The sequence below is a fragment of the Euleptes europaea genome, chromosome 18, assembly GCF_029931775.1.
Source record: "Euleptes europaea isolate rEulEur1 chromosome 18, rEulEur1.hap1, whole genome shotgun sequence".
In the NCBI taxonomy this organism is placed as follows: Eukaryota; Metazoa; Chordata; class Lepidosauria; order Squamata; family Sphaerodactylidae; genus Euleptes; species Euleptes europaea.
In genome coordinates this window covers 40,470,009-40,497,208 of record NC_079329.1, presented here as the reverse complement: position 1 = coordinate 40,497,208, position 27,200 = coordinate 40,470,009, and the positions used below count along the sequence as shown (strand labels likewise).

The following is a 27,200-nucleotide window of genomic DNA, read 5'->3' as shown; positions in this document are numbered from 1 at the left end:
CAGCCTGCCTGTGGATTTAGGGAGGGGAGGGACCTCAGCACGGTCTAATGCCATAGAGTCCATCCTCCAATGCAAGCCATTTCCTACAGGTGAACTGGTCTCTGTAGTATGAAGAGCAGTTGAAATACCGAGACATTGCCATGCCCCACCCACCTGGAGGCTGGCAACCCTAGTTCACATCTATATATTTAATTCCCATGTATTTGCAGATACTTAAATCTGCAGATGGGGGCACACTCACCCCAAACAGATATTTCTTGAAACTTCAAAATCTGAAAAGTAAAAAAAAGGGGGGTTAAATTCCCCTGGTTTTAATAAAGCCTTGTCTGCGCATGCACAGACAACGCTCTTTTCTGTTGAAATGCATCAGCTGCCGGGCCGTGGTGGCAGCAGACACTGGGAGCCAAACTAGGTTTGAACGCAGTGGCGGCAGATGCCTGGGGCCGCTCTGGGGATGGCCACAGCAGAGGTAGACACCTGGGGCCACCCTGGGCCCGGCTGCCACCACCACAACTGATACCTGGGGCTGCTCCAGGCTTTAAGGTAAGTGGTTGGGGGAGAATGAGAGTCCCCCCCCCCCGGCAAGTTTCACAGATCCCCACTTGTTGTTCTCTAATTCCGTAATCCTAATGGTATTGCATTGTTCATAGTCTTATGCTGTCTGATTGCTCTGCTTTATATCCTGTAATCCTCCTTGAGCCTCAGAAAGAAAGCAAACTACAAAGTAAATAAATAAAAATAAACAACCTACTGATGCAAATTTCAGATGTAATCATGGAAATATAGAGACTGTTTGCAATAACTGTAATTAATGATAATATAATTTTGTCATGACCTGGATGGCCCATAGGCAGACTTGACCCTGGAATCTGTTTCTGAGTGGTAAGCACTGCACTGCATTCCTCCTTTGGCTCAAACACTGGCTGGGCCGTTGCCTTCTTGTGTGTTCCAGGCTGTCCCAAGCCAGCTCTGCGAACCGGCTGCCTCTCCAACCAGACTGCCTTCCACGGGTGCATGCAGATGGTCAACGTGGATGGGCAGCTCATTGAATTAGACATGGTTCGCCAGCATCGCCTTGGCAAGTACTTTGAGGTGTACTTCAACGTGTGTGGCATCACCGATAGGTATGCTTGCTGGAAACATTGTTCTAGCTTGGCAAAGTTGCAGCTGGAGTTGTTGGGGGAGGGGGGTCAGAATCCAGGATGCTACCCAAGTGGCCCCATCTGCAGTAACAGTGTCATAGGAGCCCAAGGCAGGATCTGATGCCCTCTCTGGAGCTATGTGGTATCCGTCTGGTTGGTGCCTTGATGAGAGACGCCGGAAACACCATCCTGTGCTCCCTGAAGGCAAAGTGGGACACAGTGGGACAGCCAGATGTTGGGTTCAAAGGTGGTATCCTTGGAAACACAGAGGAAAAGAATGACTTCTCTTACAGTATGTTTCTGTTTTCCTGTGACACAGGAGGGCATCTGCTCTCTTTCGCTGGGAGAGCCAGCATGGTTAAGAGCGGTGGTTGGAGTGGTGGACTCTGATCTGGAGAACTGGGTTTGATTCCCCACTCCTCCACATGAGTGGTGGATGCTAATCTGATGAACTGGATTTGTTTCCCTAATCCTACACTTGAAGCCAGCTGGGTGACCTTGGGCCAGTCACAGCTGTCTCAGCCCTACCTACCTCACAGGGTGTCTGTTGTGGGGAGGGGAAGGGAAGGTGTTTGTAAGCCGGCTTGATAGAGAAAGTCGGCATATAAAAACCAACTCTTCTTCTTCCCCGTCAGGAGGTCAGGCCAGCCAATCACCGACTCCTCTGTGGGAGGCCACCCCAGTCTTCCAAACAGGACCAACCAATCCCCACCAAAAAAAACAGGAATGCCACCAGGGTAAAAACAGAGGGAAAAAATAGTAAAACTGTAATGGGGGGGGGATGAATTTGGGGTATTCCCATTCCCATTTCCACCTATGCCTGCCATTCAGAAAGATGAACCAGTCCCACCTGAGATCAGGTGGGGAGTTATGGTAAGAAATTTATCTTTTTCTCCTACGGACTCGGGAGGAGGGCATTCATTGTCCTTCAGGCTATAGCTCAGTCGTGGGCTCCCAGTTGGCTTGAGAATTCTTTCTGGTAAAGAACCCTCTGCAGAACTGTCTTGACCAAGACCACATCTGCAGCTGCAGATTCGTAATGCAGGGTGAGCATGCACACTGATGCCATTTAGCACCCATACAGGATTAAACAAAAATCAACCACCAAAGGCCTTCTAGTGCTATGGAATAGGCTTGATGGTTTCTTTGTCCAGCAGGTATTGAATGGCGGTTGAGAGTGAAATGGTGCTTACTTTCAATCTTGGCAAAGTCACAGATTTGCCCTTGGGATACTGGAAAATGACAGACCTTTTCCCTTGGGGCCCATCTCCCTTGCCCAGGAATGTGCGGGGGCCTCCGTGCATCTTAGTGCAAAGTGAAGGGTGCTTATGGTCTGGCATTTGTCGGGCAGCTTGGCGTCAAGCATAACATGGCTTCTTATTTCTTTATGAGGAAGGGGAGGAGGACAGTCCACCCGAGTGGGGCGAGGGTCCCCTAAGAACATAAGAACATAAGAAAGGCCCTGCTGGATCAGACCAAGGCCCATCAAGTCCAGCAGTCTGTTCACACAGTGGCCAACCAGGTGCCTCTAGGAAGCCACTAACAAGACAAGTGCAGCAGCACTATCCTGCCTGTGTTCCACCGCACCCAAAATAATAGGCATGCTCCTCTGATACTAGAGAGAATAGGTATGCAGCATGACTAGTATCCATTCTAACTAATAGCCATGAATACCCCTCTCCTCCATGAATATGTCCACTCCCCTCTTAAAGCCCTCCAAGCTGGCTGCCATCACCACATCCTGGGGCAGGGAGTTCCACAATTTAACTATGCATTATGTTAAAAATACTTCCTTTTATCTGTTTTGAATCTTTCACCCTCCAGCTTTAGCAGATGACCCCGTGTTCTAGTATTATGGGAAGGGCAAGAGTCCAGCAGCACCTTAAAGACTAACAAAAATATTTTCTGGTAGTATTATTGGAGAGGGAGAAAAACCTCTCCCTATCCACTCTCTCCAAACCATGAATATTTTTATAGACCTCCATCATGTCTCCCCTCAGCCGCCTTCTTTCCAAGCTAAACAGCCCTAAGCGTCTTAACCGCTCCCCATAGGACAGTTGCTCCAGTCCCCTAATCATTTTGGTTGCTCTTTTCTGCACCTTCTGAAGCTCTGTAATATCCTTTTTTAGGTGTGGTGACCAGAACTGTACACAGTATTCCAAGTGTGGTCTCACCATAGATTTGTACAAGGGCAGTATGATATCAGCAGTTTTATTCTCAATTCCTCATCTAATGATTGCCAGCATGGAATTTGCCTTTTTTACAGCAGCTGCACACTGGGTTGACATCTTCATTGAGCTATCCACTACCACCCCAAGATCCCTTTCTTGGTCTGTCGCTGCCAGCACAGATCCCATCAGTGTATATGTGAAGTTGGGATTTTTTGCCCCAATATGCATCGCTTTACACTTACGCACATTGAATCTCATTTGCCATTTTAATGCCCATTCTTCCAGTATGCAGAGATCCTTCTGGAGCTCTTTACAGTCCGATTTTGTTTTAACCACCCTAAATAATTTGGTGTCATCTGCAAACTTGGCTACTTCATTGTTTAACCCCAACTCCAGGTCCTTGATGAACAGGTTGAAAAGCACCAGTCGCAACACAGATCCCTGAGGCACCCCACTGCTCACATCCCCCCATTGTGAGAACTGACCATTGATTCCTACTGTCTGCTTCCTATTTTTCAGCCAGCTCTTAATTTATAAGAGGACTTGTCCTCTTATCCCATGACTATGAAGTTTGCTTAGCAGTCTTTGGTGGGGGAGTTTGTCAAAAGCTTTTTGGAAATCCAAATACACAATATCCACAGGCTCATTCCTGTCCACATGCTTATTGACGCTTTCAAAAAACTCTAATAGGTTAGTGAGACAAGACCTACCCTTACAGAAGCCATGTTGGCCCAGGAGACCTTGCCCTTCTATATGCTTGAAAATTCTATAGTTAATAATACTTTCCACCAATTTATCTGGAACAGACGTTAAGCTAACTGGCCTGTAATTTCCTGGGTCCCCCCTGGTACCTTTTTTATAAATGGGTGTTACATTGGCCATTCTCCAGTCCTCTGGTACAGAGGCTGATTGAAGGGACATATTACATATCTTTGTTAGAAGTTCAGCAATTTCCCATTTGAGTTCTTGAAGAACTCTACAATGAATACCATCTGGTCCCTGTGACTTGTTAGTTTGCAGTTTGTCTAGACGTTCTAGGACTTCCTGCCTTGTTACCACTATTTGCCTCAGTTCCTCATTTTCTGCTCTCCAAAATCTCGGTTCAGGAGAAGGAATCTGCCCTGTATCTTCAACAGTGAAGACAGATGAGAAGAATTCATTTAGTTTTTCAGCAATTGCTTTATCCTCCCTTAGAGTTCCTTTACTCCCATTGTCATCCAATATGACAATGTCAGATGGCTTCAAGAGCAGCCACTTATGTTTGTACCTACTGGCTCTTGGGTACTGTAGAGCTGTGTGAAACACCAAAATGACTGCTAGACCTTGGTTGACTTGCCCTCCTCCTTGGCAGTTGGGAAGAAGTCGCCTAGTCCTTAGTTTCTTTTTTGAAACATGTGTATGAACTATATTATGTACCCTCAAATACAATTAATATTGCAATTTATTTCCACACAAAATAGCATCAGACAGAACTATAGTTAAGAACTCCTATGTTACATAATAATTTAACAATAATAGAAACGTTTATTCCAAAAGTACTCCTATGGTTATGTTGTTGTTCTTTTGTTTTAAATCTCAGCTTTGAATTCAGGAAGGCTCCCTGCTCTCCTGGCTTTCCACAAACTATTCAAAATTGAATTATTAAAGAGGGCTCTTCTATGCAGGCAATAGTGTCACACTGTACTAAGTGTTTCACAAAGCTATTAGGATAAATTATTTGAGACTTGTGGTCTATACTACTGTGTATACTTTGTTGAAACTAGGATCCTACTATAATTTTTGCATCATTTAATGTGAATAAAATAAATAAAACTCTGTGACTGATTCTTATGAACCCAGTTCATCACCTCACTGTTCCCATCCATGCAAAGCTCTTGTCCAGGCCTCAGTTATTCCAATACCATCACTTATTTATTTACATTATTGATAGACCACCTTTTGCACTGGGACTGGAGGCAGATTATACAGGGTGTGTCAACACAATCAACAGGATGGGACATTCAGTTAACTATATAATAGGATAAGGGCTGTAGAACCAGCCAGAAATTTAAAATCAGAACTGAAGCAAAGCATAAGTGTTAACATGACACATTGAATGATTTCAGAGTTACATAGTAGGATCCTACTTATAGCAAGCTATATTCAGTAATATAGACCATAGTCCCTCATCATTTTATATCTGTTTTATAATATATGATTTGGATGAAGGAATAGAGAGAATGCTTAATAAATTTGCAGATGATACTAAATTGGGAGGAGTAGCAAATACAGTAGAAGACAGAGCCAGGATACAGGATGATCTTGACGGGCTGGAAAATTGGGCTAAAACCAATAAAATGCATTTAAACAGAGATAAATGTAAAATTCTGCATTTAAAGAAAAACCAAATGCATAATTATAGGATGGGGGAGACTTGACTTAGCAGTAGTGTGTGCGAAAAGTATCTTGGGGTCTTAGTAGACCAAACACTGAACATGAGTCAGCAGTGTGATGCGGTAGCTTAAAAGGCAAATGCTATCTTGGGCTGTATCAACAGAAGTATTGTGTCCAGATTGCGCGAAGTAATGCTATCGCTTTACTCTGTGCTGGTTAGACCTCACCTAGAGTATTGTGTTCAGTTTTGGGCACTGCAATTTAAGAAAGATGTAGACAAGCTAGAACGTGTCCAGAGGAGGGCAACAAAGATGGTGAGGGGTCTGGAGACCAAGTCCTATGAGGAAAGGTTGAAGGAGCTGGGTATGGTTAGCCTGAAGAGAAGACTGAGAGGGGATATGATAACCACCTTCAAGTACTTGAAGGGCTGTCATATGGAGGATGGTGCCGAGTTGTTTTCTGTTTCCCCGGAAAGTCGGACCAGAACCAAAGGGTTGAAATTAAATCAAAAGAGTTTCCGTCTTGACAATAGGAAGACTTTTCTTACACTTAGAGCGGTTCCTCAGTGGAACAGACTTTCTCGAGAAGTGGTAAGTGCTCCTTCCCTGGAGGTTTTTAAACAGTTCATGGGAGGGAGGGCATCTTGGCCATCTTCTAGGCATGGAGTAGGGGTCACGGGTGTGTGGGGGGGAAGTAGTTGAGAGTTTCCTGCATTGTGCAGGGAGTTGGACTAGATGACCTTGGTGGTCCCTTCCAACTCTGATTCTAAGTAACTTTGTGAATATTTTTTGTACAGTGCAACCCTCCTGCCTGCATAGAAAAGCCCTCTTGAATAATTCAGTTTTGTATAGTTTTCAGAAAGCCAGGAGAGTCAGGCTGGCCATTCCACAAGGTGGGGGCCGCAATGGAGAAGGCCATGTGTACGGGCAGTTGTTGATTTTGCTCATTTGCAGGTTGGCACCTGCAGAAGACTCTGCTCAAATGAGCGAAGCTGTCGTGGTGGAGCAGAGGGGGAGAGAGAGAGACGGCCTCGCTGATATGGAAGTCCAAAAGGCCATGAAGGGCTCTGTATGTGATAGCCAATTGCCTTCAGTTGAGCCCGGTAACTGATAGGCAGCCAGTGGAGGGACTGCAGCATGGGAGTCATATGCGTGCTCCATCTGTGTATGTGTGCTGTCGAGTCACAGCGGACCTATGGCAACCCTGCAGGGTTTTCCAGGCAAGAGACGTTCAGAGGTGGTTGGCTGTTCCTTGCCTCCACGTGGGCTGAGAGAGTCCTGAGAGAACTGTGACTGGCCCAAGGCTGCCCAGCAGGCTTCATGCTCCATCTAGCTCCCGATAATAGCTGAGTCACAGCATTCTGCACCAACTGGAGTTTCCCAGATTATTTATTTTATTTATTTATTATTCAAATTTATAGCCCGCCCTCATTCCCAACCAAGGCCAGGCTCAGGGCAGGTAACAACCTTTAAAATACATAAGAACTTTGGAACAATAATTTAAAAACTCATATTAAAACCATAAACCAGATGACCTTAAAACAACTCAGATGCCACAGTGTAACTGCGTAAAGACAGGTCAGCCCCCCACAGATGTTAAGAGTGGGGGGAAGGATGGGGAGGCCAGCAATGATGGATAAACTGCCCTCAGCTGTAGGCCTGGTGGAATTCTTCCGTTTTACAGGCCCTGGGGAACTCCTTAAGGTCCTGCAGGGCCCTGATGTCACTAGGAAGACTATTCCACCAGGCTGGGGCCAGGGCTGAGAAAGCCCTGGCCCTTGTTGAGGACAGTTGATTTTGTGGGGAGAAGAATGTACAGTGCTTTACAGTAGTCTAGTCTCGATGTTAATGTGGTGTGGATCCAGGTGGTCAGATCAGCCATATCAAGGGAAGGGGTCATCCTACGGGCTAGGCTGAGTTGGAAGAAAGTGTTTTTTGTACCTGGATTAACTTGCTTTTCCAGCAATAACGTTGGGTCCAGTATAACTCCAAGGCTCTATCAATGTCCCTCATACTTTCCATATATTTTAATCTTCCTTCCATATACCATGACAGGTAAGTTAACTCCAAATGTGTCCCAAAAAACCCCCCCTCCAACCCCTTTCACCTCCCATTCCATCAACTCCTTTTCCCCTCAGTACTGCACAAGGTATGTGCACATGGCAAAAAATTAATGGTATTTGAGAGATTTAGATTTCAGGAAGGGAATAAATGGCAGCATTCAGTGGTATACTTGGAGCCTCTATCTTCAGTACTGACATGCTTCCCCACCCTCCACCCCAATTCTTTTAGGTGTTCTCCCAACTTGTGTGAACATGGCAGTCGCTGCATGCAGTCCTGGGATGACTTCCAATGCATCTGTGACTTGACAGGTTACAAGGGGGAGACCTGCCACAAACGTGAGACATGGTTTGAGCCACGGGGACAGGAGGGGGGAGGACCGGGAGGGTCACTCTGCCCACCAACCTCTTGATTCCTTAATCTTGCAGCTGTATACAAGGAAACGTGTGATGCCTATCGACTCAGCGGCAAAATGTCTGGCAACTACACCATCGACCCAGATGGCAGCGGGCCCTTGAAGCCGTTTGTTGTCTACTGTGACATTCAGGGTAGGGAGGAAAGAATGGCCCTGTGCAACCGTCCGTCTGTCCATTACATTTTTATCCTGCCCTTCCTGTCAGGAGCTCAGGATAGGGTACATTGTTCTCCCCTCTTCCAGTTCATCCTCCCATTTCCTAGCAATTTCTAATCTTACAGTTTAAGGGTAGAATCATAGACCTGGGAGGGGCCAGACAGGTTGTCTAGTCCAACCCCCGCCTGCTCAATGCAGGATCAGCCTAAAGCATCCCTGACAAGTGTGTTTGTCCAGCCACTGCTTGAAGACTGCCAGAGAGGAGGAGCTCGCCACTTCCCTAGGCAGCCGATTCCACTGCTGAACTACTATCAATGTAAAAAATTTTCCCCTAAAATCCAGCCGCTACCTTTCCGCCGACAATTTTTAATCCGTTATTGCAAGTCCCACCCTCTGCTGCCATCAGGAACAGCTCCCTGCCCTCCTCTAAGTGTTTCAAATATTTCAAGAAAGCAATCAATTCCCACCTCAACCTCCTGTTTTCCAGACTAGACATTCTGGAGTCCTTCAGTAGGGCTTGGTCTCCAGCGGAGAACATATGATTTCTATGTAGCACATCTTTATTTTTGTCCTTAAAAAATCCTTATTAAAAATTAACATGGATCCAGGAAGACCTTCTGCCTAGTTATCTGGCTGGTCTCCTTATAGACCTGAATTCAGGCAAGCTGTACATAAACAATACCTAGGTTTCCTGTAATTGGGTATTGAATGGGTAAAAATATAACATAGCTTCAACACTGCATTCAATGTATTCTTTTGAAGGAAAATTCCCTGCTCATAGCAGCTGTTGTTCTAAGCTGCGGTTTAGCCTGAATTGCAGGGCACATTAGAAATTTTTATGTTAAGATAATTTCTCCATATTTCTTAAAATCCATCAAACTAGCTGAGAGATGAGAAATTAGAATTTTATAAATTCTAGAGGCCATTCCTGTAGTGCTGTTTCCTGACTCTAGGAGTAAATGCTCAATTTGACAAAGGGAAGGTGTACTCTAAAACTGTTGGGATACTAATAAAATGTATGAGATGATGTTGATGAACCCAAATAACCTTTCTGCCCTGTAATACAAAGATTAGTTTTTCAGTGCAAATCTGGCTGAATGAGTTAAATTTGGGTGCAAGAGTAACTGTGTCTTCCCATGTCTTAAGATACCCCTCCAAACCTGGATTAGCTGGATGTGGGGGAGAAAGACCTGTGCCTCATGAAAGGCAAATTGCAACTTTGGGGGCATGGAATTGACACCCAGTCACCTGCATCATCACCTGCCCCCCCCCCCCCAATCTTCAGAGCTGCCTGCTGCAGCTGGAAATTAACCTCAGCAGCCTCTGATCACAGGCCTTTTACACTGTAGAAATCAGGGGCGGTTCTGCAGAAGGCATCCTGGGATTTCAGCTAGGGATTGTCCAGCATAGCGTAGTGGTTAAGAGCGGTGGTTTGGAGTGGTGGACTCTAACCTGGAGAACCTGGTTTGATTCCCCTCTCCTCCACATGAGCGGTGGAGGCTAATCTGGTGAACTGGATTTGTTTCCCCACTGGATTTGTTTCCCCACCTGAAGCCAGCTGGGTGACCTTGGGCAAGTCACACTTTCTCAGCCTCACCTACCTTACAGGGTGTCTGTTGTGGGGAGGGGAAGGGAAGGTGATTGTAAGCTGGTTTGAGTCTTCCTTAAATGGTAGAGAAAGTCAACATATAAAAACCAACTCTTCTTCTTCTTCTTTTGTCTTACAGAGGACCGGGCATGGACCACTGTGTGGCACAATCGCTACTGGGCCACTCGAGTGACCGGCTACAGCCCCGAAAGGCCCTTCCTGGGCGTGGTGGACTACTGGAATGCCTCCTGGGGGGAGGTGTCGGCCCTGGCCAATGCTTCGGAGTACTGCGAACAGCGCATCGAATTCAACTGTTACCTCTCCCGCCTGCTCAACACCCAGAGTGAGTGAGTGAGTGTGCGGGCGGGAGGGAGGGAGGGCTACCTGTGGGCTCTGCGGTTTCTCTTGCCAGCGCACAGATTTTGAGCTGCATGCAGTGACTTGGAGAAATGTTCAAACCCAGTAGATAATGTGCACAGTTCTTTCTGCAATTTTTCAATTGGGGGAAAACACAGGGCATTTTGAAGCACTGCTGGGCTATCCTCTTAACATTAGACATCATTCTGGCCCTTAGTGGTTTCTGAAGGCAACTCCCACACCCTTTCATGTAGTCCCTTCTTTATTTAGTACGCATTTCTCCTTCCCTTTATCCAAGAAGCTCAGGGTGGTGTACGTGGTTTTTCCCTCCTCCATGATATCCTGACAACAACTCTGTGAGGTAGGCTAGGCTGAGAGTGTGTGACTGGCCTGAGGTCACCCCATGAGCATCAAGGCTGAGGGAAGGCTTGTGCCTGGGTCTCCCCAGGTCTGCTCCAGCCCTGTGACTATGACCATTGTGCCGGCTGTCTTCGGCCATCACAACCTAAAACTGACCTTCAGCGTGAGAGCTGAAATTCTTAGGGGGCCGAATGCTGCTCCCCATTTGTGCCGCGCTGCCTCGGAAGGGGTCGGTGCCGGCGGCGGTCTAACCCTCCTTCTCCTGCTTTGCCCCACCCCCTTGCTGCCCTTCAGCTGGGATGCCCCTGAGCTTCTGGATGGGCCGAAATGCTGAGCGCCATTACTACTGGGGGGGCTCGCCACCGGGGCTGGGACGCTGTGCTTGCGGCATGGACAAGAACTGCGCAGACCCCCGTTTCTACTGCAACTGTGATGCCGATCATGCCATGTGGTGAGTGGGGGTCTCCCCCTCCCTCTAAGTAGGGCTAAGGTGATGAAGAAGGGGAACTTGACTGACATCTCGGGGCCGCTTCTCCACACCTTCCTCCTCTTTATTCCAGGCGGACAGATAAAGGGCTACTGACCTTTGTAGACCACCTCCCAGTTACTCAAGTTGTGGTGACCGACACGAACCGCACAGGGTCAACAGCCCAGTTCACGCTGGGCCCATTACGTTGCTATGGAGACCGTGAGTAGCAGATGGGGTGGGGAGAAGAGGTGGCCTCATGGCTCTGCCGGAAATGGGCAGGAGCCCCTGGGGGTTTTCCGGACCCTTCCCATAATGCCCGTTGTATGTCTCACAGGCAACTCCTGGAACACCGTCTCCTTCACCAACGGAACACCCTTGATCTTCCCCACTTTCCAGGTTAACTACAGTCTTGACATCAGCTTCTTCTTCAAGACTTCTGCCCCATCAGGCACTTTTCTGGAAAATGTGGGCCGAAAGAACTACATCCGTGTGGAGCTCAACAGTATGGAGTTTGGGGTCCATGGGGGTCGGGTTGAGGGCAATGTCACAGAGACCTGATTTACAATATTGATTGATTGAACTGGATTCCCATTTCCCAGTACAGACACCTCATGGTAAATAGCACTATAATTACATCCAGTCTGTGAGGCTTTTCCAATTCCCCATCACCGTTGCCACAAACGCAACGATATTTGCAACAGCGCATCCACACAGGAGATTTTTTGCGAGCTTCCCACTGTCAGCTGCCAGCTCCCCAACATTTCCCCTGCCATACCAGGAGAGGGCTTTCGTCTGGCTTTTTGAAGCAATCAGTAACTGCTATTGCACTATAGCATTATAACGATCTACTGCCCCAATCTATTAGCTCCTCTGAATTTTCAGCTTCCAGTTGTTGTTTTTAAAAGTACATATTTAGCACTTTTTCTTTGCCAAAATATAAGGGGAAAGTTATATATCTGTGCATCGAAGAGAGCTGAAGACCTACTTTTAAAAAATTACTTATGGAAATTCAGAGGAACATAACACTGTAGCAATCCAGCAATTATCAATTTTGCCATTAAAAGGCGCCCCCAATGACTTGGGGGAAAATATCAGCCGAGAGGGGCTGAAGCAAGGGAAACGGTGCCAGTATGGGCAGGGCATTCACAAGTGCTTCCAGTGCTTCCAAACAGGGTTTCTAATGGGATTTGAGCTTGGGATTGTGGCCAGAAGTAAAGAGGGGTCGTTGTGTGTCTGTTTGCATGAGGTTGTGTGGTTTCTGAGCTGTTTGGGTTGTGTCTGTGTGAAAATCTCTTGCTAGCTTTTGGTGAGTGCACATGGTTCTGCTAGGAGGGGCTTCTGCTTGAGTGAGCTGAGTCATCTGCCTGCTGTTGGCTGACTCTCGGCGGTTAAGCGGAGCACACTAGAGGTCTGACTCTGCAAGAGACACAGGGACCCCTGTGGGGCTGGCAACCAGTGCTTTGAACGGGGGACCTGCATTTGGGAGTTCAGCAAGGGAGATCGAGGAGGAGGAGGAGGAGGAGGAGGAGGAGGAGGGAACCCCTCTAGTCCGAGTTCCTGGGAAAGGACATGCAAGGTCCACATCGGCAAGGAGGGTGGGTGTGCCACTGTATCCTTTGTGCTACATAAATCTGCACAAATTCAGGTTTCACCCTAAAACAGTTTTAAACAACTAAACCAGTTATGAAAGCCGAGGAGACTGGGGCTATCTGGTGTTTTGCAGGGAGTGCCACATAGATGGTGATCTTCCACTCACTGGGCAGAAGTCATGAGTGTATGCTTGATGCATGGAGCTCTTGGCTCTTAGGGAACAGGTACATCTCCTTGAGGCTAGGGTTGCTGACCGGAGGAGGGAGAGAGAGAGAGGTCTGGATACAAGACCTTCAAGGCCCGACCAGAACAGTCTCACTCTTGTGCTGCTGACAGCTCTTCTGCCGCTGTAGAGAGTGAAAGTCTTGTGGCTGGAGGAGGCGGATCCGTCCCAAAGCCATTTAATTTGGCAGCAGTGTTTCAGGTGGGCCACCGATGGCCAGGAGTGAGCAGAGCCAAGCCCATGCAGTTCTGCCAGTGCCCTCGAAACGGCTGGCCTGGGACCATTCAGCACCAACAGTGGTGGGGTCACCACTGTTGCCTCCTCCCACACCACGGTCAGTTGGGGCCACTCAGCTTGTCTTGCTCCTGGGCCATTTTGACTTTGGGAGGGCAGGTGGAGAAGCTGGAGGGCCTCAGCCTCAAGCACAGGCGGATCTGAGGCAGCAGGAAACCTCCGTGGGCGGAGTAGGCTCAGTGGCTGAACAGGCTCCTCCAGCACAACCAGCCGGCATAACTCAGCGTAGTCCGCAGGTCTTGCCCCACAGAGCAGGATTGTGGGCACAGCAGAAGACAGCCTAGGAGACCTCTTGAAGGTGTCCCTCCTCACCTCTACAAGAAACAGAAAAGGAGGAGTTCAGGAGGTCTTGACAGATTGCTGACACCCTGTTGCTCCTACAAGGAGACTTCTGGGGAGGGACAGCACAGATACGCCAGGGACAAGGGGAGGCAGGGATTCTTGGAGAGGAAAGTGAGGTACTGGTGCCTGTATGGCGATGCTCAAAGCCAGGATAGGAGAGCTGGAGTGTTCGGAGCTAAACAACAATGTGGATAGAGCAGGCATTTCAGTTATCTCTGGATATAAACTCCGTAGACAGGACAGGCAGTGACATCGCAGGGAGCAGCGTTGCCCTGCCCGTTAAAGAGGGCCTAGAGCCAAATCGAGTAGAAGACATCACGGAAATAAATTCCCCCACAAAATTGCTATGGGGTGGAGATACCAGGCACAGATGATTACTTAAAAGAGGGAGTGTGCCATTGCCTCCCTGATCAAAACCATGAGGTAGATCTTTAGATGGAGTAAGAAATGTATTTATGCAGGATATTTATATGCTGCCTCTTCAGAGCCCTGCTTGAAGGGACTTACAGTGTACAAACGAGCCATTTAAAAGAAGCCATTGGACATAAGCAGCATAAAAACTGTTCATGAAACAGAAGCAGAACATTTTAAAAGCTGGTAAGATAATTCCCCAATTAAAAGCCTGGGTAAAAAAATTTTTTTTTGTCCTGGTACCTAAAAGAAAGTAAACTAGGTGACAGACCAGCCTCCTAGAAGAGGCCGCTACAGTCATGAGGGGCCACCACAGGAAGTGCCCTGTCTCTAGTCGCCATTGGCCTAAGCACAGAAGGCACAAGTGCGGAGAGCAGGTTTTGAGAGGCAGATCTTGGCTAGGGGGTTGGGATGGGTGGGAGGAGGCAGTCCCCCGGGTACACCCTGGCCCCAAGCCATTCAGAGGTAAGAACCAGGGCTCTGAATTGGGCCTGGAAACCAGTTGGCTAACCCGCACAGATTTTCCAGCACTGGGGTGATACGATCCCTATAACCAACTCGTGACAGAACCTTGGTTGAAGTTTCCAGTGGTGACTAAGGTGGAAAATATTGTAATACTGGATGACTTCAACTACCCTTGTATTGACTGGGCAAATCTGTGTTTGAGTGATACTGTAGGCATCAAATTTCTAGATATCACAAATGACTGCACTGGAGCAGATGGTTATGGAGCCAACTAGAGGCGTAGCAATTCTGAACTTGGTTCTGAGTGGGGCTTAAGATGCAGACATTGTTAACACTGATAGGAACAGTTACCACAGCGCTATTAAATTCAGCATCCGTGCCAATTGATGGCACTTTATACATACACACACCCCATTGTTCATGTTGAGTCTTTTCATTGTTGTAAACTGCCCTGGTGGGACAAAAATCGTGTAAAAATATTTTTTTATTTGTATAGCAAATGCTCATGCAAGAGTGGAGAGAAAACAACACTTTTGGACTCTGGCGGGACACCAAGAGGGGAGACTGTAGGCCAGGGGCGGGGAACCTTTTTTCCGCCAAGGCCATTTGAATATTTATAACATCATTTGCGGGCCATACAAAATGATCAACTTAAAAATTAGCCGACCAAGCCCCAAGCAGGCAGCTGCCCAGATGACCCCCCTGCGCGGGCAAGCAGGCAGGCATCCAACCGGTGGCGCACTCGCCCACCTGGTGGCACAGGATGGTCTGTTGCACCAGCCGGGCATAGCTGTCCAGCTGCACGCCGGAATTGCTTCTGCTCCGCATAGTTGGGGCCAGATTCTAAGCCGGCTCCTGCTACCTCTACCTGCAGGGATGAAATGAGTACACACTGGCTAAGAACTCCTCCCCCCCTGCGCATTCTGGCCCTGCCCCCTTTAACCCTTCCATTGTCGCCACTTCCACCCCCAGTCCTCTTGTAGTGCAGAGGGAATACGTTTCTCCATGGCCCTAGTGGGAAAGGGTTAACACAGTTTCTTGGGTGGTCCTAGCAGCCCCATAGCTAACGACTCTTCTGCAAGGGGGAAAGAAGGTTCCTTTTCTCTGCAAAATAAACTCACATCTGCCTTGAATAGAGGCTATTCCTGCCCGCGGGGTGGGGATCACCAGTCTTAGATCCTTCTGAGCTAGAGATCTGCCAGGACCCATGAAGGGCCAGACCAAATGATTTTGCGGGCCTTAAACACCACCACCCCACATTCCCCACCCTGGCCATAGGCTAAAGAGGATTTCACATACTAGTGTGAACCTCTTGGCATTTAGCGATTCTGCATCTTTTCCTGTCTTAAAAACAAATACTTTAGAAAAGCTTCTCGGGCATCACCTTTGTGTCAGTGGCCGAGGGAACAAAATTCCACACTACCTTTTGCAAGCTCTTCAACCAGAGTCCCCCTTACATGAGTTGGGAGAGAGTTGGTCATGGAGTTGAGGGGAGCAGGCAAGTTGGGAGTTTAGAAGCTGTGCCTTTTCATCTTTTCTGAAAGATTCCCCAGTAGGGACAGAATAGAGCTGACAAAGTCTGCTTTTTAAAATCCCAAGCGCATGGTTCCGCTGGAGCCACTCTATAGTGCCTCGTTGATGTGCAACGCCCACCTGAAATCCATTTATGTAAGATTTGCCCAAGTGCCATGAGCTCTGGCCCGGTGTCTTGCACCAGGAAGAAGGCTCTCAGATGTAGGCACTTGGGAGGAGCTCCTGAGGTCTCCATTTGCCAGGAAGTCCTTAGAATGATTCTGCCCTGAACCTGTAAGGAGGGGAAGGGGAGAGTGAAGCCACACCCTTCCCTTTTGTACTGATTCCCCAATTCAGCTGATGGATGGGTAGCCCCCCCCCCCATTGTAGGGGAGACACAGAACCCTTGGCATAGGTATCTCTGGATGGCCAAAGACCTTTCCTCTTCATGTGGACGTGTGGCTTGCAAGCAGCATAGTATGAGATGGCCCCCACCATGCCTTTATTCCCCTGCTGCCTTCCAGCTACCAAGGATCTGGTCTTTGCTTATGACATTGGAAATGGTGACGAGAATTTGACGGTGCACTCGGAGATGCCCTTCAACGACAATGAGTGGCACGAAGTCAAGGCAGAGATCAATGTCAAGGTCGCCCGGCTGCGAGTTGACCGGATGCCCTGGGTGGTGAGGGTGGCCCCGCCTCAGAGCTTTGTCCACATGAACCTCACCAGACCACTCTACGTGGGTAAGCGGGAACCGGCTCGATGCAGAATCCTCGAAGCGTGGGTGCCTTTGGGAGGGTGTGTACAAGAGAGAGAGAGAGAGGTTGCGTCCTTTGATCATCGTCCTTTAGCTCCCACCCATTTTCCTCAGTCCCTTTCTCTCCTTGCTTCCTCTCTCCCCTGAGCTGCTGTTTGCCTCACAGATGAAATATACAGGCATTATGTGGTTATGTGAATGTTTTCCTCCCTTGAGGCAAATGGCAGCTAGCAAGGGGATTGAGGTTGGGAAAGCAGCACACGGGGGAAGGGGGTTAAACATCTTGCACAGCCACCTGAAAGAGCCGATGAGTCAGTTTACATCTCATTTGGCCTTTAGGTGGCTTTGGATGGGGATTCAACAGCTTAGTCGAGGATAACTGTCCACGGTTATTAGCCATCCCGTATAGAATGGCGTGCGGGTTCAGAAGCCACCGCCTTGCTGAAGGCCTCTGAGCCAGATGCATCTTTGGCCTGCTGAGCCAGCCAGGCCTCTGCTTCTTGCCTTTGACACAGCCTTTACTGTCCTCCTCTCCTAGGCTCTGCAATCTACTCTCTGCGCCCCTTCCTGGGCTGCCTGCGGGGCCTGCGCATGAATGGGGTGACCCTCAATTTGGAGGGGAAGGCCAATGAGTCCTTGGGAGTCCTGGTGAACTGCACTGGACATTGCCGCCGCCCTTTGGTGCCCTGCCAGAACTATGGCACCTGTGTGGAGCACTACAATCACTACACTTGCAATTGTACCGGCTCTGCCTACGAAGGTCCTTTTTGCAACCAAGGTGAGAGCTGGTGCCAAGAATGGGGAGAGCAAAGGTCGGGAAAACGCGCGTGCCCCAGGGGCTAGGCCGTGGTGCTCCTCTCCCAGGGATTGCTGCTCTGTTTCGCTTTTGCAGATATCGGTGCCTATTTTGTGCAAGGAAGTTGGGTGCGCTATGACATCATGACAACGCCCTTGTACGTGGTGCGGGAGTTTTCCAACATCGTCCACCAACCACTTCAGCCGTTGCCTGGCTACAATCTGACCGGGGAGACGGTGGGCCTCAGCTTCCGTACCTCTTCAGCCCCGGCCGTCCTCTTCTACATCAGCACATTTGTGAATGATTACTTGGCCATTTTGCTCCGGGATGATGGTGAGCACTGCTGGAGGTAGCACCCCCCCCACACACACACTCCCACCTGTTCCTGGGGCTCTCCTGGCCTGTGCCTTGGCAGGGCCTTTCCCGTGATGGACCCCTTTCTCTTTGCATAAGCTGCCCCTTCACCGAGCCTGCAGGGCGAAGAGGTGAGAGCCCTTCCCCTCCTCCCTACACGGGCATCTCTCCTCCTACACACTCACATTAGGAGGAGGTCAGCACAGTGGTGGTGATTTCCACCCATGATAACTGGTGCTCCAAATACATTGTCTTCTGCTGCAGTAGGAAAGGTACTGCTGAGTCCAGGGATCACAGGGTCAAGGTGGAGAGGCAAGGAAGTTTCCTTGGGAAAGTGTAAGTCTTGCCCAGATGAAGCAAGCAGAAAATGAACAGAACGAGCAATAGGCCAGTAAACAACTTGAGGAATTATTGCCCCAAACTATTCTGACAGGCAAGAAAACTTCTTTAAGTGCAGGAGAATCAAGAAACCAGCCCAGGAGGTAGTTGGGACATAAGAACATAAGAAAGGCCCTGCTGGATCAGATCAGGGTCCATCAGGACCAGCAGTCTGTTCACACAGTGGCCCAACGAGGTGCCTCTAGGAAGCCCACAAGCAAGACGACGGCAGCAGCACCATCCTGCCTGGTGTTCCACAGCACCTAATACAATAGGCCTGCTCCTCTGATCCTGGAGAGGAGATGGCAAAGGGGGTGCTAAAAGAGGATAGGGAGATTTCAGAGATCTAATTTGTTTTTCCTAGGAGGGTGTCTGAAGAACAAATAAACGGAACAAATAAAAGTGACCAGGTACAACTGGGAGTGGGAGACAGTCAGGGCCAAACTACGCATTCAGGTATTTAAAGAGTTGGGCCCAGGTTCCCCGCAGCCACACGGCAGCTGCAGGGAATGGCTTTAACAGGAAAAAAGAGGCCAAACTCCCCCCTTTTTGCGTGCACCACAGAAACAGTCCTTGTTAAAACCCCACTCCACTCGTTCAAGATATCCAAAGGCAGACGTGTGGGTGACCAGGCGTTTACTCCACCAACAAGTTGGGATTCAACCTGGTTTGAAATCCCGGCTTGTGGGTGGTTCCAATTCACCTACCTGTCAGCGTTGAAAGGCCCTGGGGAATTGCAGTTTCCCTTCAGGAGTACTCTCTGTGTAAGGGGCGGGGGGGAGCACATGGCCACAACGAACAACAAGTTTGTGCCTCTTGTTGCAAACTTTAGTTTTAATTGCTGTTTTACATACTATCTGAATGCAGCCCAGTTAGATTTGAATCCAGCCATTTCTTGCTGGAGTCTCCCTTTTTTGAAGAATGGATGACTTCCAAGTCATCAGTGGCGTATCCTGATAGACTGAAATATTTTCCCCATTTTTGATGGCAAACTGTGTCTCTTAATCTTTGTGCACAGAACATTTGTCCTGTGTGAACCAGAGTAGGGCTTTGCTGACAGAGAAGTGCCTGTATGATAGGACCTTATTAGGTCCTGGAATAGTGTTGCCTGAGGGATGGGGTCTTCTTTCTTTCCTTCTTTCCTTCCTGCTATCCCCAGCAAAGCTGGGCTCAGAGCGGTGAACAACACATAACATATAAACACATTAAAATTCAACAAATACATGAAAACCATTTGTATAATGTTAATAAGAGCCCCTTAAAATATAAAAGAAACATAGACCCTAAGTCCCTGGCCAGTGCGCAGGGCCAACGAGGGCTTGTCAGCAGCCATGGGTGAGCAGCTGTTCTTGATTCGGGGGCCGTTTCTGAGCAGGTCTGGTGCAGTGGTTTGGGTGTCAGACTAGGGCTGGGAAGACCCAGGTTCAAATCCCCTCTCTGCTGTGAAGGTCACTGGGAGACCTTGGGCCAGGCAGTTTCTCTCACCATAACTTACCTCCCAGAGTAATTTTGAGGATAAAAATGGAGAAAGTAAGAATGCTGTGTACCACCCTGAACTGCTTGGATGAAGGGCAGGAAAAGTGTACTAAATAAATGTGCCATAGAAGTCCAGTGAGCAAGACGTGTCTTCGTCTCAAAATGGGCTCGAGCTCGCTGGCGATGTGCTAGAGTTGAGAGCTACAAGGGGGCAGCCAGGGATGTTCTGTCTGCCCGAGGGAGCTTTTGTGCATCCATGAGTCGGTTGGTCTTTAAGACGCCGTGTGGCAGCCCTACTGGAATTTGTCACCCATAAATGGGTGGAAAGCATTCATAATGGAAAGTTATTTAACACAGAGAAGAACAAACCTTGCTGGGGGAGAATCAGCTTGCAACAGAAGCCCTGCATTACTAATCTTTTAGAATTCTTCGAGTGTGTCAGGAAACTTTGTAGACACAACTGATACTACAGACATAATTTCTTGCACTTCCACAGAGTTTTTGACACAGGCCCTCACCAAAACCTCCAGAGTAAACTTAGTAGACAAGAAATAAGAAGGCAGATACTTCTGTCTATCAGTACCTAGCGAACCAGGAGGAGGGTGGGAATCAGAGCATTCTTCGCAGTGAAGGGAAGTAAGCAGTAGGAGCCGGTGACGGCCTGTATTGGAACCGGGTCAGTTTAACAGGCTCTGAGGTGAGGTGAGCATATCCCACGCTGCGGACAGCACCTGAGTCTTCAGCATTGTGAAAATGCTTCAGAACAAGCTCTCTGGAATGGACGACAAAATAACACATGGAGTGCAGCGTAAATGGGGGCGGGGGAAAATCCCACCTGTAATTCCAGTTGTGATTAACCAGGAAAATTAGTGTAAAATGTGAATTCCATGGTCTGTATTGGGAGACAAATGGCCGATGTCATAAAGCTTTTATATAAATAGGTGGCACAGCCACAGTTTGACTACTATGAGCAGTTCTGTTGTCTCTATCAAAAAGCTGGGTACAGAAAAGGGCATTAAAATAAAGAAAAGGTAAATGCTAGGTCATCTCAGTAGAGAAAAATCACAGCAAAAAGAGATTTCGAGAGATTCTTTTCCCTCACGAGAGCAGAGCCCACCACCGATACATACAGATGGGGGCCAAAGTGAGCGTGCCTTCATACACGGCGGCACCATTCTTATGGCATTCCCTGCCACTAGATGTGGTAATGGCCCTTGGCTTGGATATTTGGGGCAGAATGCCAACTGCTGTGTGTGTGAGTCCTGGGGGGGGGGGGCTCTAACAGTGTTCATAAGCTGAAGCCGAAAGTGGCAGCCCCCCCTCCCAGCCGGCACTTCCCTCTCCTTCCCTCTGCTGCACGGTGGGGAGTGGGCCGGCCCTCCCAGTCTCCTTGTACCTGTTGACGTTTCCCCTCCTTGCAGGCATCCTGCAGCTGCGTTACCAGCTGGGCACCCTCCCATACGTCTATGCCCTAAGCACCCGCTCAGTAGCTGATGGGCAGCCACACCGCATCAACATCACACGTGTGAATCGGACATTGTACACCCAGGTAAGTGGGGCTGGGCGGAGGGGAGGAGATAGCCCAGCCGGGGCTCTCTCTGTCTGTGTGGGGAAGGGGCAGCATCTTGGGAGAGCCCACCCCCCCCCAGCGCCTGCCCGAAGGTGAGTGAGCAGCCAGGCCCCCCTGGCCAGCTTCAGAGTCTCTCTTCCTTTTTCCCGTCTCCAGCTGGATTATTTCCCTGTCATGGTGCAGCACTTCTCTGCCTTTGTGGACAGCAAACTTGACTCCCCCAAGGCGCTCTATCTGGGCCGCTTCATGGGTGAGCATTTGTTGGCATGGTGCCCCTGCTCTCCAGGCTGCCCGTGGCTCCAGGCCCTTTGCCCACACAGACCCTGTTCTCCCTCCCTTGCTGCTCGTGCCCCTCAAGACCCATGCTGCTCCTGCGCTTAACAGAGCCCGGCCTCAGCCGCTCCTCCTCCTTTGCCCTCCGACCCTCTTGGCTCTCCTTTGCAACATCTCCCTCTGCACCGTTGTCCCTACGCCCCCCGTTTGCATTTCTTGAATACCACCCTACCCACCCTGTGGGCTCTACGTCAATGAAGACAAAAAAAGGGGGGTTTCATAGCTTCTGTGGCTGTTGAGTTACGTGGGGCTGCATCAATCATGCAGAGTCAAGTGCTTAATTTGGATCACACCCTCTCCTGCTGCTGCTTGCTGTGAAACCCTGGCCCCGGGAATGTGCTCTGCCGACAGCACCAGCCGAGCTTTTCACCAGTTCTTGCCCGTTGTTTTCACCAGTTCTTGCCCAACTTGCATGATCCTGGCTTCGAAAGGGGCTCCTAGGGCCCCTGCTATTGAGGATTTTTTCAGGGAAGTGAGGGGAAGGGGAGGAGGAGCCAGCCCTTTGTTAGCCCTTTCCTGTCAATACTCTTCTTACTGGTCCACAGAGACAGGTTCAATTGACCCTGACATCCAGAGATACAACACGCCAGGTTTCACAGGGTGCCTCTCTGGGGTGAAATTCAACAGCATCGTGCCTCTCAAGGCCATCTTCCGACCCAGCAGCAACCCCGTCAACCCCTATCGCATCAAGCCCAACCGGGCGGCCCTGGTGGAGTCCAACTGCGCCTCCCTGCCTTCCGCTTACAGTGAAATGCCTCCAGAACTGGACCCTTGGTACATCGACCCGGGTAAGAGAGTGTGGGGGCTTTGGGGGCTTCCTGCACTGCTGGGGGGTTTTCTTGGTCAACGGGGCCAAGCACCACCGGATATGCCTTGGGATATGTTGCAAATGCTAGCTTCAGTATACAGTACTGCTCCCTTTTCTGGGAGTCAGCCCTGCTGGGGAGAGACAGTAGGCAGCCCTACTGATTAGGCAACTTGCCGGCTCCCTCAGGGGCCCAGGCTGGCTACATCAAGCGTCCTGCCCTGGAAGGGTCTCTGAGGGGATCCTTCTTCCGAAGAAGGGATCCTCCCACCCTTCTTATTCATGCAGCCAAAAGGAACAGAGCCTTTTGGGGGATCGGGCCCACAGAGGAAGTGAGCCCACAAAACATAATGGGGCAGAGAGAACTGAGGTGCCACCCCAAAATGGGGACAGTGGCGCTACAGCCTTTACCGTGAAGTCAGTGAGGGCCTTGTGGCTCCTGCCCCTGGGTGAAAGCTCCTTGTGTTTTCTGTTCTTCTAGCGGACTTTCTATACATCCATGATGATGGCTGGGTGGCAGTTGTCATTGGAGGTGAGTGAGCGAGTGAGCGAGCAAGGAAAAGAGCCAGAGGACGTCTTCCTGGGCTGGGCCAGGTTTCAGCTTCCTTGGCTAGAGGAAACTGAGGGGATCTCCAGTAAAGCCCCACCAGGCGGCCCTGGCAGCCAGGCCTTGGTTTTGAGGTGTGTTGGTGCCGCCGGCTTTCTTCACCCCCTTTCTTTCCCCTCCCAGTTGTCGTTTTCCTGCTGCTGCTCCTGGCGGCCGTCCTCCTCTTGATGTACCTGCACCATCACCGCTACAAGGGCTCCTACCACACCAATGAGCCCAAAGCCATCCAAGACTACAACAGCGGCGAGAGCAGCGTGAGCAGTGCCAGTGGAGGTGGGGCTTCTGCCCCTGCTGCCAAACCAGGTGCCTCCCGGAAGGATCAAAACCTTCCGAAGATCCTGGAAGAGGCCAAGCCTGAATAGCCGAGCGGAGCCGGCAGGAGGAGGAGGGGCTGCGGTCAGCCACGTGGGCTCAAACGCCACCGCCTCCAGCCCCTTGGCAAGGCCAGCCCTGAACTGCCAAATGGAACTGCTCGCTGAGAAGCCAACTTGTCTTCCCCCCCCACACACACACACACACACGATGGCTTGTCTGTTGCTCTGTCTTGCCTCACCTGCACACCCTGAGAAAGGTGGCCTCTTCTCCCAATTTGACCCCGTATCTGCTGGCAACTGTCAAATCCAAAGCCCTCTGCTGCCTTTTTTGGAATTGCCAGGTTCCGACCCATTTCTCTTTCCTTGTGAGGGCAGAGGGAGAGAATCAAGTTGTGCCGAAGCAGTTGCCAAAACGATGCCTGACTTTCACACAGGTGTTCATCCTCTTCTCTTCCCCTTCTCTTCCCCTTGGGACAGTTTGACGTCTTCCATCAACCCAGGGAGAGTTCTGGTGTGTGCTGGAGGGCGGAAGCAGTAGGCCATTCCAAGCAGCCTGACTTCCAGTTTACATTGGACTTCTTTCCAGTCAAACTTCAGAGCACCTTCCAGTCTGGACAGAGATGTGACTGTCGATATTGCACTTTTTTATTTTTAAGAAACAAAGAAAACGCAACGCAAAATCCATGCTGGCCTTTTCACATGACTCTTGAAGCACATAGTCTTCCTGCTTAATTGCTTAACGCCAAAAAATAAGCCATTAGTCAAGCCATGCAATATAGAGTATTTAGAGTCTGGCACGTTATATTGTGCCCGGAGAGAGGTCAATGTGCAATATAGTCTCTGCCTGCCAGTAGATATGTGCACCTGCAGCGCATGGAAGAGCCCGCTTGCACTTTGCTACCACTTGCTGCTTTCGTAAATCAGGGTGTTGAGAATCTTACATTATTTCTACTTGTTTCCCTCCCCCTTTTTTGTTGTGGATTATTGCATTAGACCAACTAGGTTTTTTTTTTATTCTATCACTTTGTATAAAAACACAAAAGCAGAAGAAATGTTAAATGTCTCATGTTCTGTTTTAAAGTGAGGTGCTGTCTAGTGTTGTTGTATGGGGCGAGGAAGTTTTGCTCTTGGTGAGTTTGCGGCCCTCTTCCCCCTTTGAAAGTTCATAGTAGATACCCGGGCAGGGGCAAAATGTATTTATTTTATCCAAATGCTATTCCGAGGCACCTGACGTCTTAAGCAAGACCTGTCTGACTGAACAAAATGTGAAGGTTACCCAAATTAAAACCAACAAACCAACAAACAGGTTGATGGGTTGTGCTGTGGTCCTCCATCGGGGAGAGGAGGAGACGCCAGCCCACCCAGAGCCAGGCTTCACCCGGGGCCAGGCTTCTTCTCACGTGCCTCTTATTTCTGAGTTCATGGGTGCTTCTTTGCCCTCAAACTGTATTCCTGAAGGCTGCACAACCTGGGTTTTGCTGTCCACCCTGTTGCATAGAGAGCCAGCATGGTGAAGCTGTTAAAGTGTCAGACAAGGACCTGGGGAAACTCCAGTTTGAATCCCCACTTGTGCCACAGAAGCTTGCCGGGTGACTTTGGGTCAGTCACATACTCTTAGATTAACTCAGGGTTGTCGTGAAGATAAAACAAAGAAGAGAACGATTTAAGCTGCTTTGGGTCCCCATTGGGAGAAAGGTGGGATATAAATTAAGTAAATTCACTTTGAGACCATCCCTTCCCCATCTCTAGCCGTGGGCTCAGCTGCCTGGGGCTGCTCTTTCTCCTGCCAGCCTCTGCCTGCATAGCACGTTCTGTGTCCCACCCCCACCAAAACACCCCTCTTAGCTGAAGTCCTTTCTCAGTCTTCTACGGTATTTACCACAAGCGCAGACAGGAATAACTCTTCTGCCTGGGCAACCATATGTGTAACTACCATGAGGGAGAAGGGGTTTAGCAGGCATCTGAGGAAGATCTTGGAAGGCTTTAAGAGGGGAGTGGACATGTTCATGGAGGGCTATCCATGGCTACTAGTCAAAATGGATACTAGTTGCGATGCATACCTGTTCTCTCCAGGATTAGAGGAACTTGCCTATTATATTAGGTGCTGTAAAGGAACACAGACAGGATAGTGCTGCTGCAGTCATCTTGTTTGTGGGCTTCCTAGAAGCACCTGGTTGGCCCCTGTGTGAACAGACTGCTGGACTTGATGGGCCTGGGTCTGGTCCAGCAGGGCCTTTCTTATGTTCTTAACTTCAAAGCAGTTTAACAATGGAATATTCTGTCCTGGGCCAGAAGGGCCCGGACCAAAGAAATTGGGGGTTCCCAGTCAGTTCCATGAGCCAAAGCCCAACAGGAAAGTCTTCTGTAGCTGGGAGATCCTGCAGTGAACACATGAAGCTGCTTTATTTTGATTCAGACCTTCAGTCCATCTAGGTCAGTATTGTCTAAACTGGCAGCAGCTCTCCGTGGTCTCAGAGGCCTTTCACATGACAAATGACCTGATCCTGTTAACTGCTGGGGATTGAAACTGAGCCCCTCTGCATTCAACGCAGATGCTCTCCCACTGACCCAGCCCCACTAAACCAAGAAGGTGCATTTCAGAGGGACCCGGCTACACTTTGCAGCTCAGACCCTCACTCTAGAGTCACCCTGTCAGTGCACAAGGAGTCCCTGCTTAAGGATGTACACGGCAACAGAGGGAGCGGAGAGCACCTGTTCTGGGCCCTAGAGGGAATGGGCTTGCTGGCGGAAGGCTGACAGCCAGGTCTCCCACCAGCAGCAATCCTGACCCTTGAAGATCTGACCCAAGCACCGTTTGCAGGGCCAGTCAGCAGAGAGGGCACTCCCCTGCTTGCTGGGGGGAGTTCTGACCAGGGATAGCCCCAAAGTAAATCAAGTTTATCTGACAGAGAGGACAAGCCTGAAATGAGGTAGACTTTTCAGCTGTTACTAAAAACTTTATTAAGACAAAAATGTACAAGCCATAATGTAAAGTGCACATAAGTTGCAAGCAGGAAAGCAGAGCAGCAAGGGGCTGAGGGGGAGGAAGCCATGGGGCAGGACAGGAGAGGGAAGGCTGGGGATCCCACGCTTCGCTCGCTTCCCTCCCTACTGAACGGAAGAGCAGTTTGAGATAGCTTGGGAAGCAGGAACAAGCCCTTCCTGCCACACCCTCCCTGCCCAGCTTCTGCAGTTTTCTCAAAGGTTTGCAAGGGACAGAGCACGCCTGCAAAACAGCAATGCCCTTCTCACTGCTGAGCATTAGAAAATGCCAAACGCTACCAGAGGGGAGAGAATCTTACAGAGTGGGGCATAAGGCCCAGCCACTCAGGCACTGTGAGAAGAATGCACCTACCAGTCAAGTTAAGTTGGAACATGCAGATGAACAGACCAAAGCACCCCCTGCTGTAGGCCGGACTTCCGACAAACCATCAGATTGACCATTTCAGCCGGGATAGCCTCTTTCAGAAAGGCAGCTGCTGGATCAAAAAGAATGTGCCACTTGCCCAACGGCCGAAGGGCAGAATCCCAGCCCTGACCACGCGGAAGACGGCACTAACGGGGCTCAGGCTTGCTTGCTTCAGGCTGGAGAAAGTGCACCCCCCCCTTAATGCAAGATTGCTCTTCACCTCATAACTGACAGGGAAACACACCCTGTTCCTACCCCCTCATCTGCACAATGGCATTCTGCAGGAGCCCGAAGGCACGGTGGACACAAGAGCCCTGCCCAGAAGGTGGCAGTAAAGAAAGTGAAGTAGAACCTCCCCCCCTCTTCAAATGAAGCACAGAAAAATGGGAAAGAGGCACGTTCCCTGCACTCTGGTGACAGGTCGGGACTGCTTGTCCGGTAGGTGTGTTCATCTGCTGGAAAGCAAACGCATG

At 49.6% G+C, this 27,200-nt stretch overlaps 1 protein-coding gene across 1 annotated transcript in view; it reads left to right on the top strand.

Moving 5' to 3' along the window:
* Positions 1-23,366, top strand: part of CNTNAP1 (contactin associated protein 1) — a 64,704-nt gene extending 41,338 nt beyond the window's left edge. The window contains exons 10-24 of the mRNA XM_056864727.1: positions 953-1,124; positions 7,978-8,084; positions 8,175-8,294; positions 10,045-10,248; positions 10,917-11,073; positions 11,183-11,310; positions 11,426-11,593; positions 16,453-16,671; positions 17,224-17,463; positions 17,578-17,814; positions 21,111-21,238; positions 21,416-21,509; positions 22,138-22,380; positions 22,879-22,929; positions 23,128-23,366. Of these exons, the coding sequence (XP_056720705.1) occupies positions 953-1,124; positions 7,978-8,084; positions 8,175-8,294; positions 10,045-10,248; positions 10,917-11,073; positions 11,183-11,310; positions 11,426-11,593; positions 16,453-16,671; positions 17,224-17,463; positions 17,578-17,814; positions 21,111-21,238; positions 21,416-21,509; positions 22,138-22,380; positions 22,879-22,929; positions 23,128-23,366 (2,507 nt within the window). The remainder of the gene's footprint in view (positions 1-952; positions 1,125-7,977; positions 8,085-8,174; positions 8,295-10,044; positions 10,249-10,916; positions 11,074-11,182; positions 11,311-11,425; positions 11,594-16,452; positions 16,672-17,223; positions 17,464-17,577; positions 17,815-21,110; positions 21,239-21,415; positions 21,510-22,137; positions 22,381-22,878; positions 22,930-23,127) is intronic.
* The last annotated feature ends 3,834 nt before the right edge of the window (positions 23,367-27,200 follow it).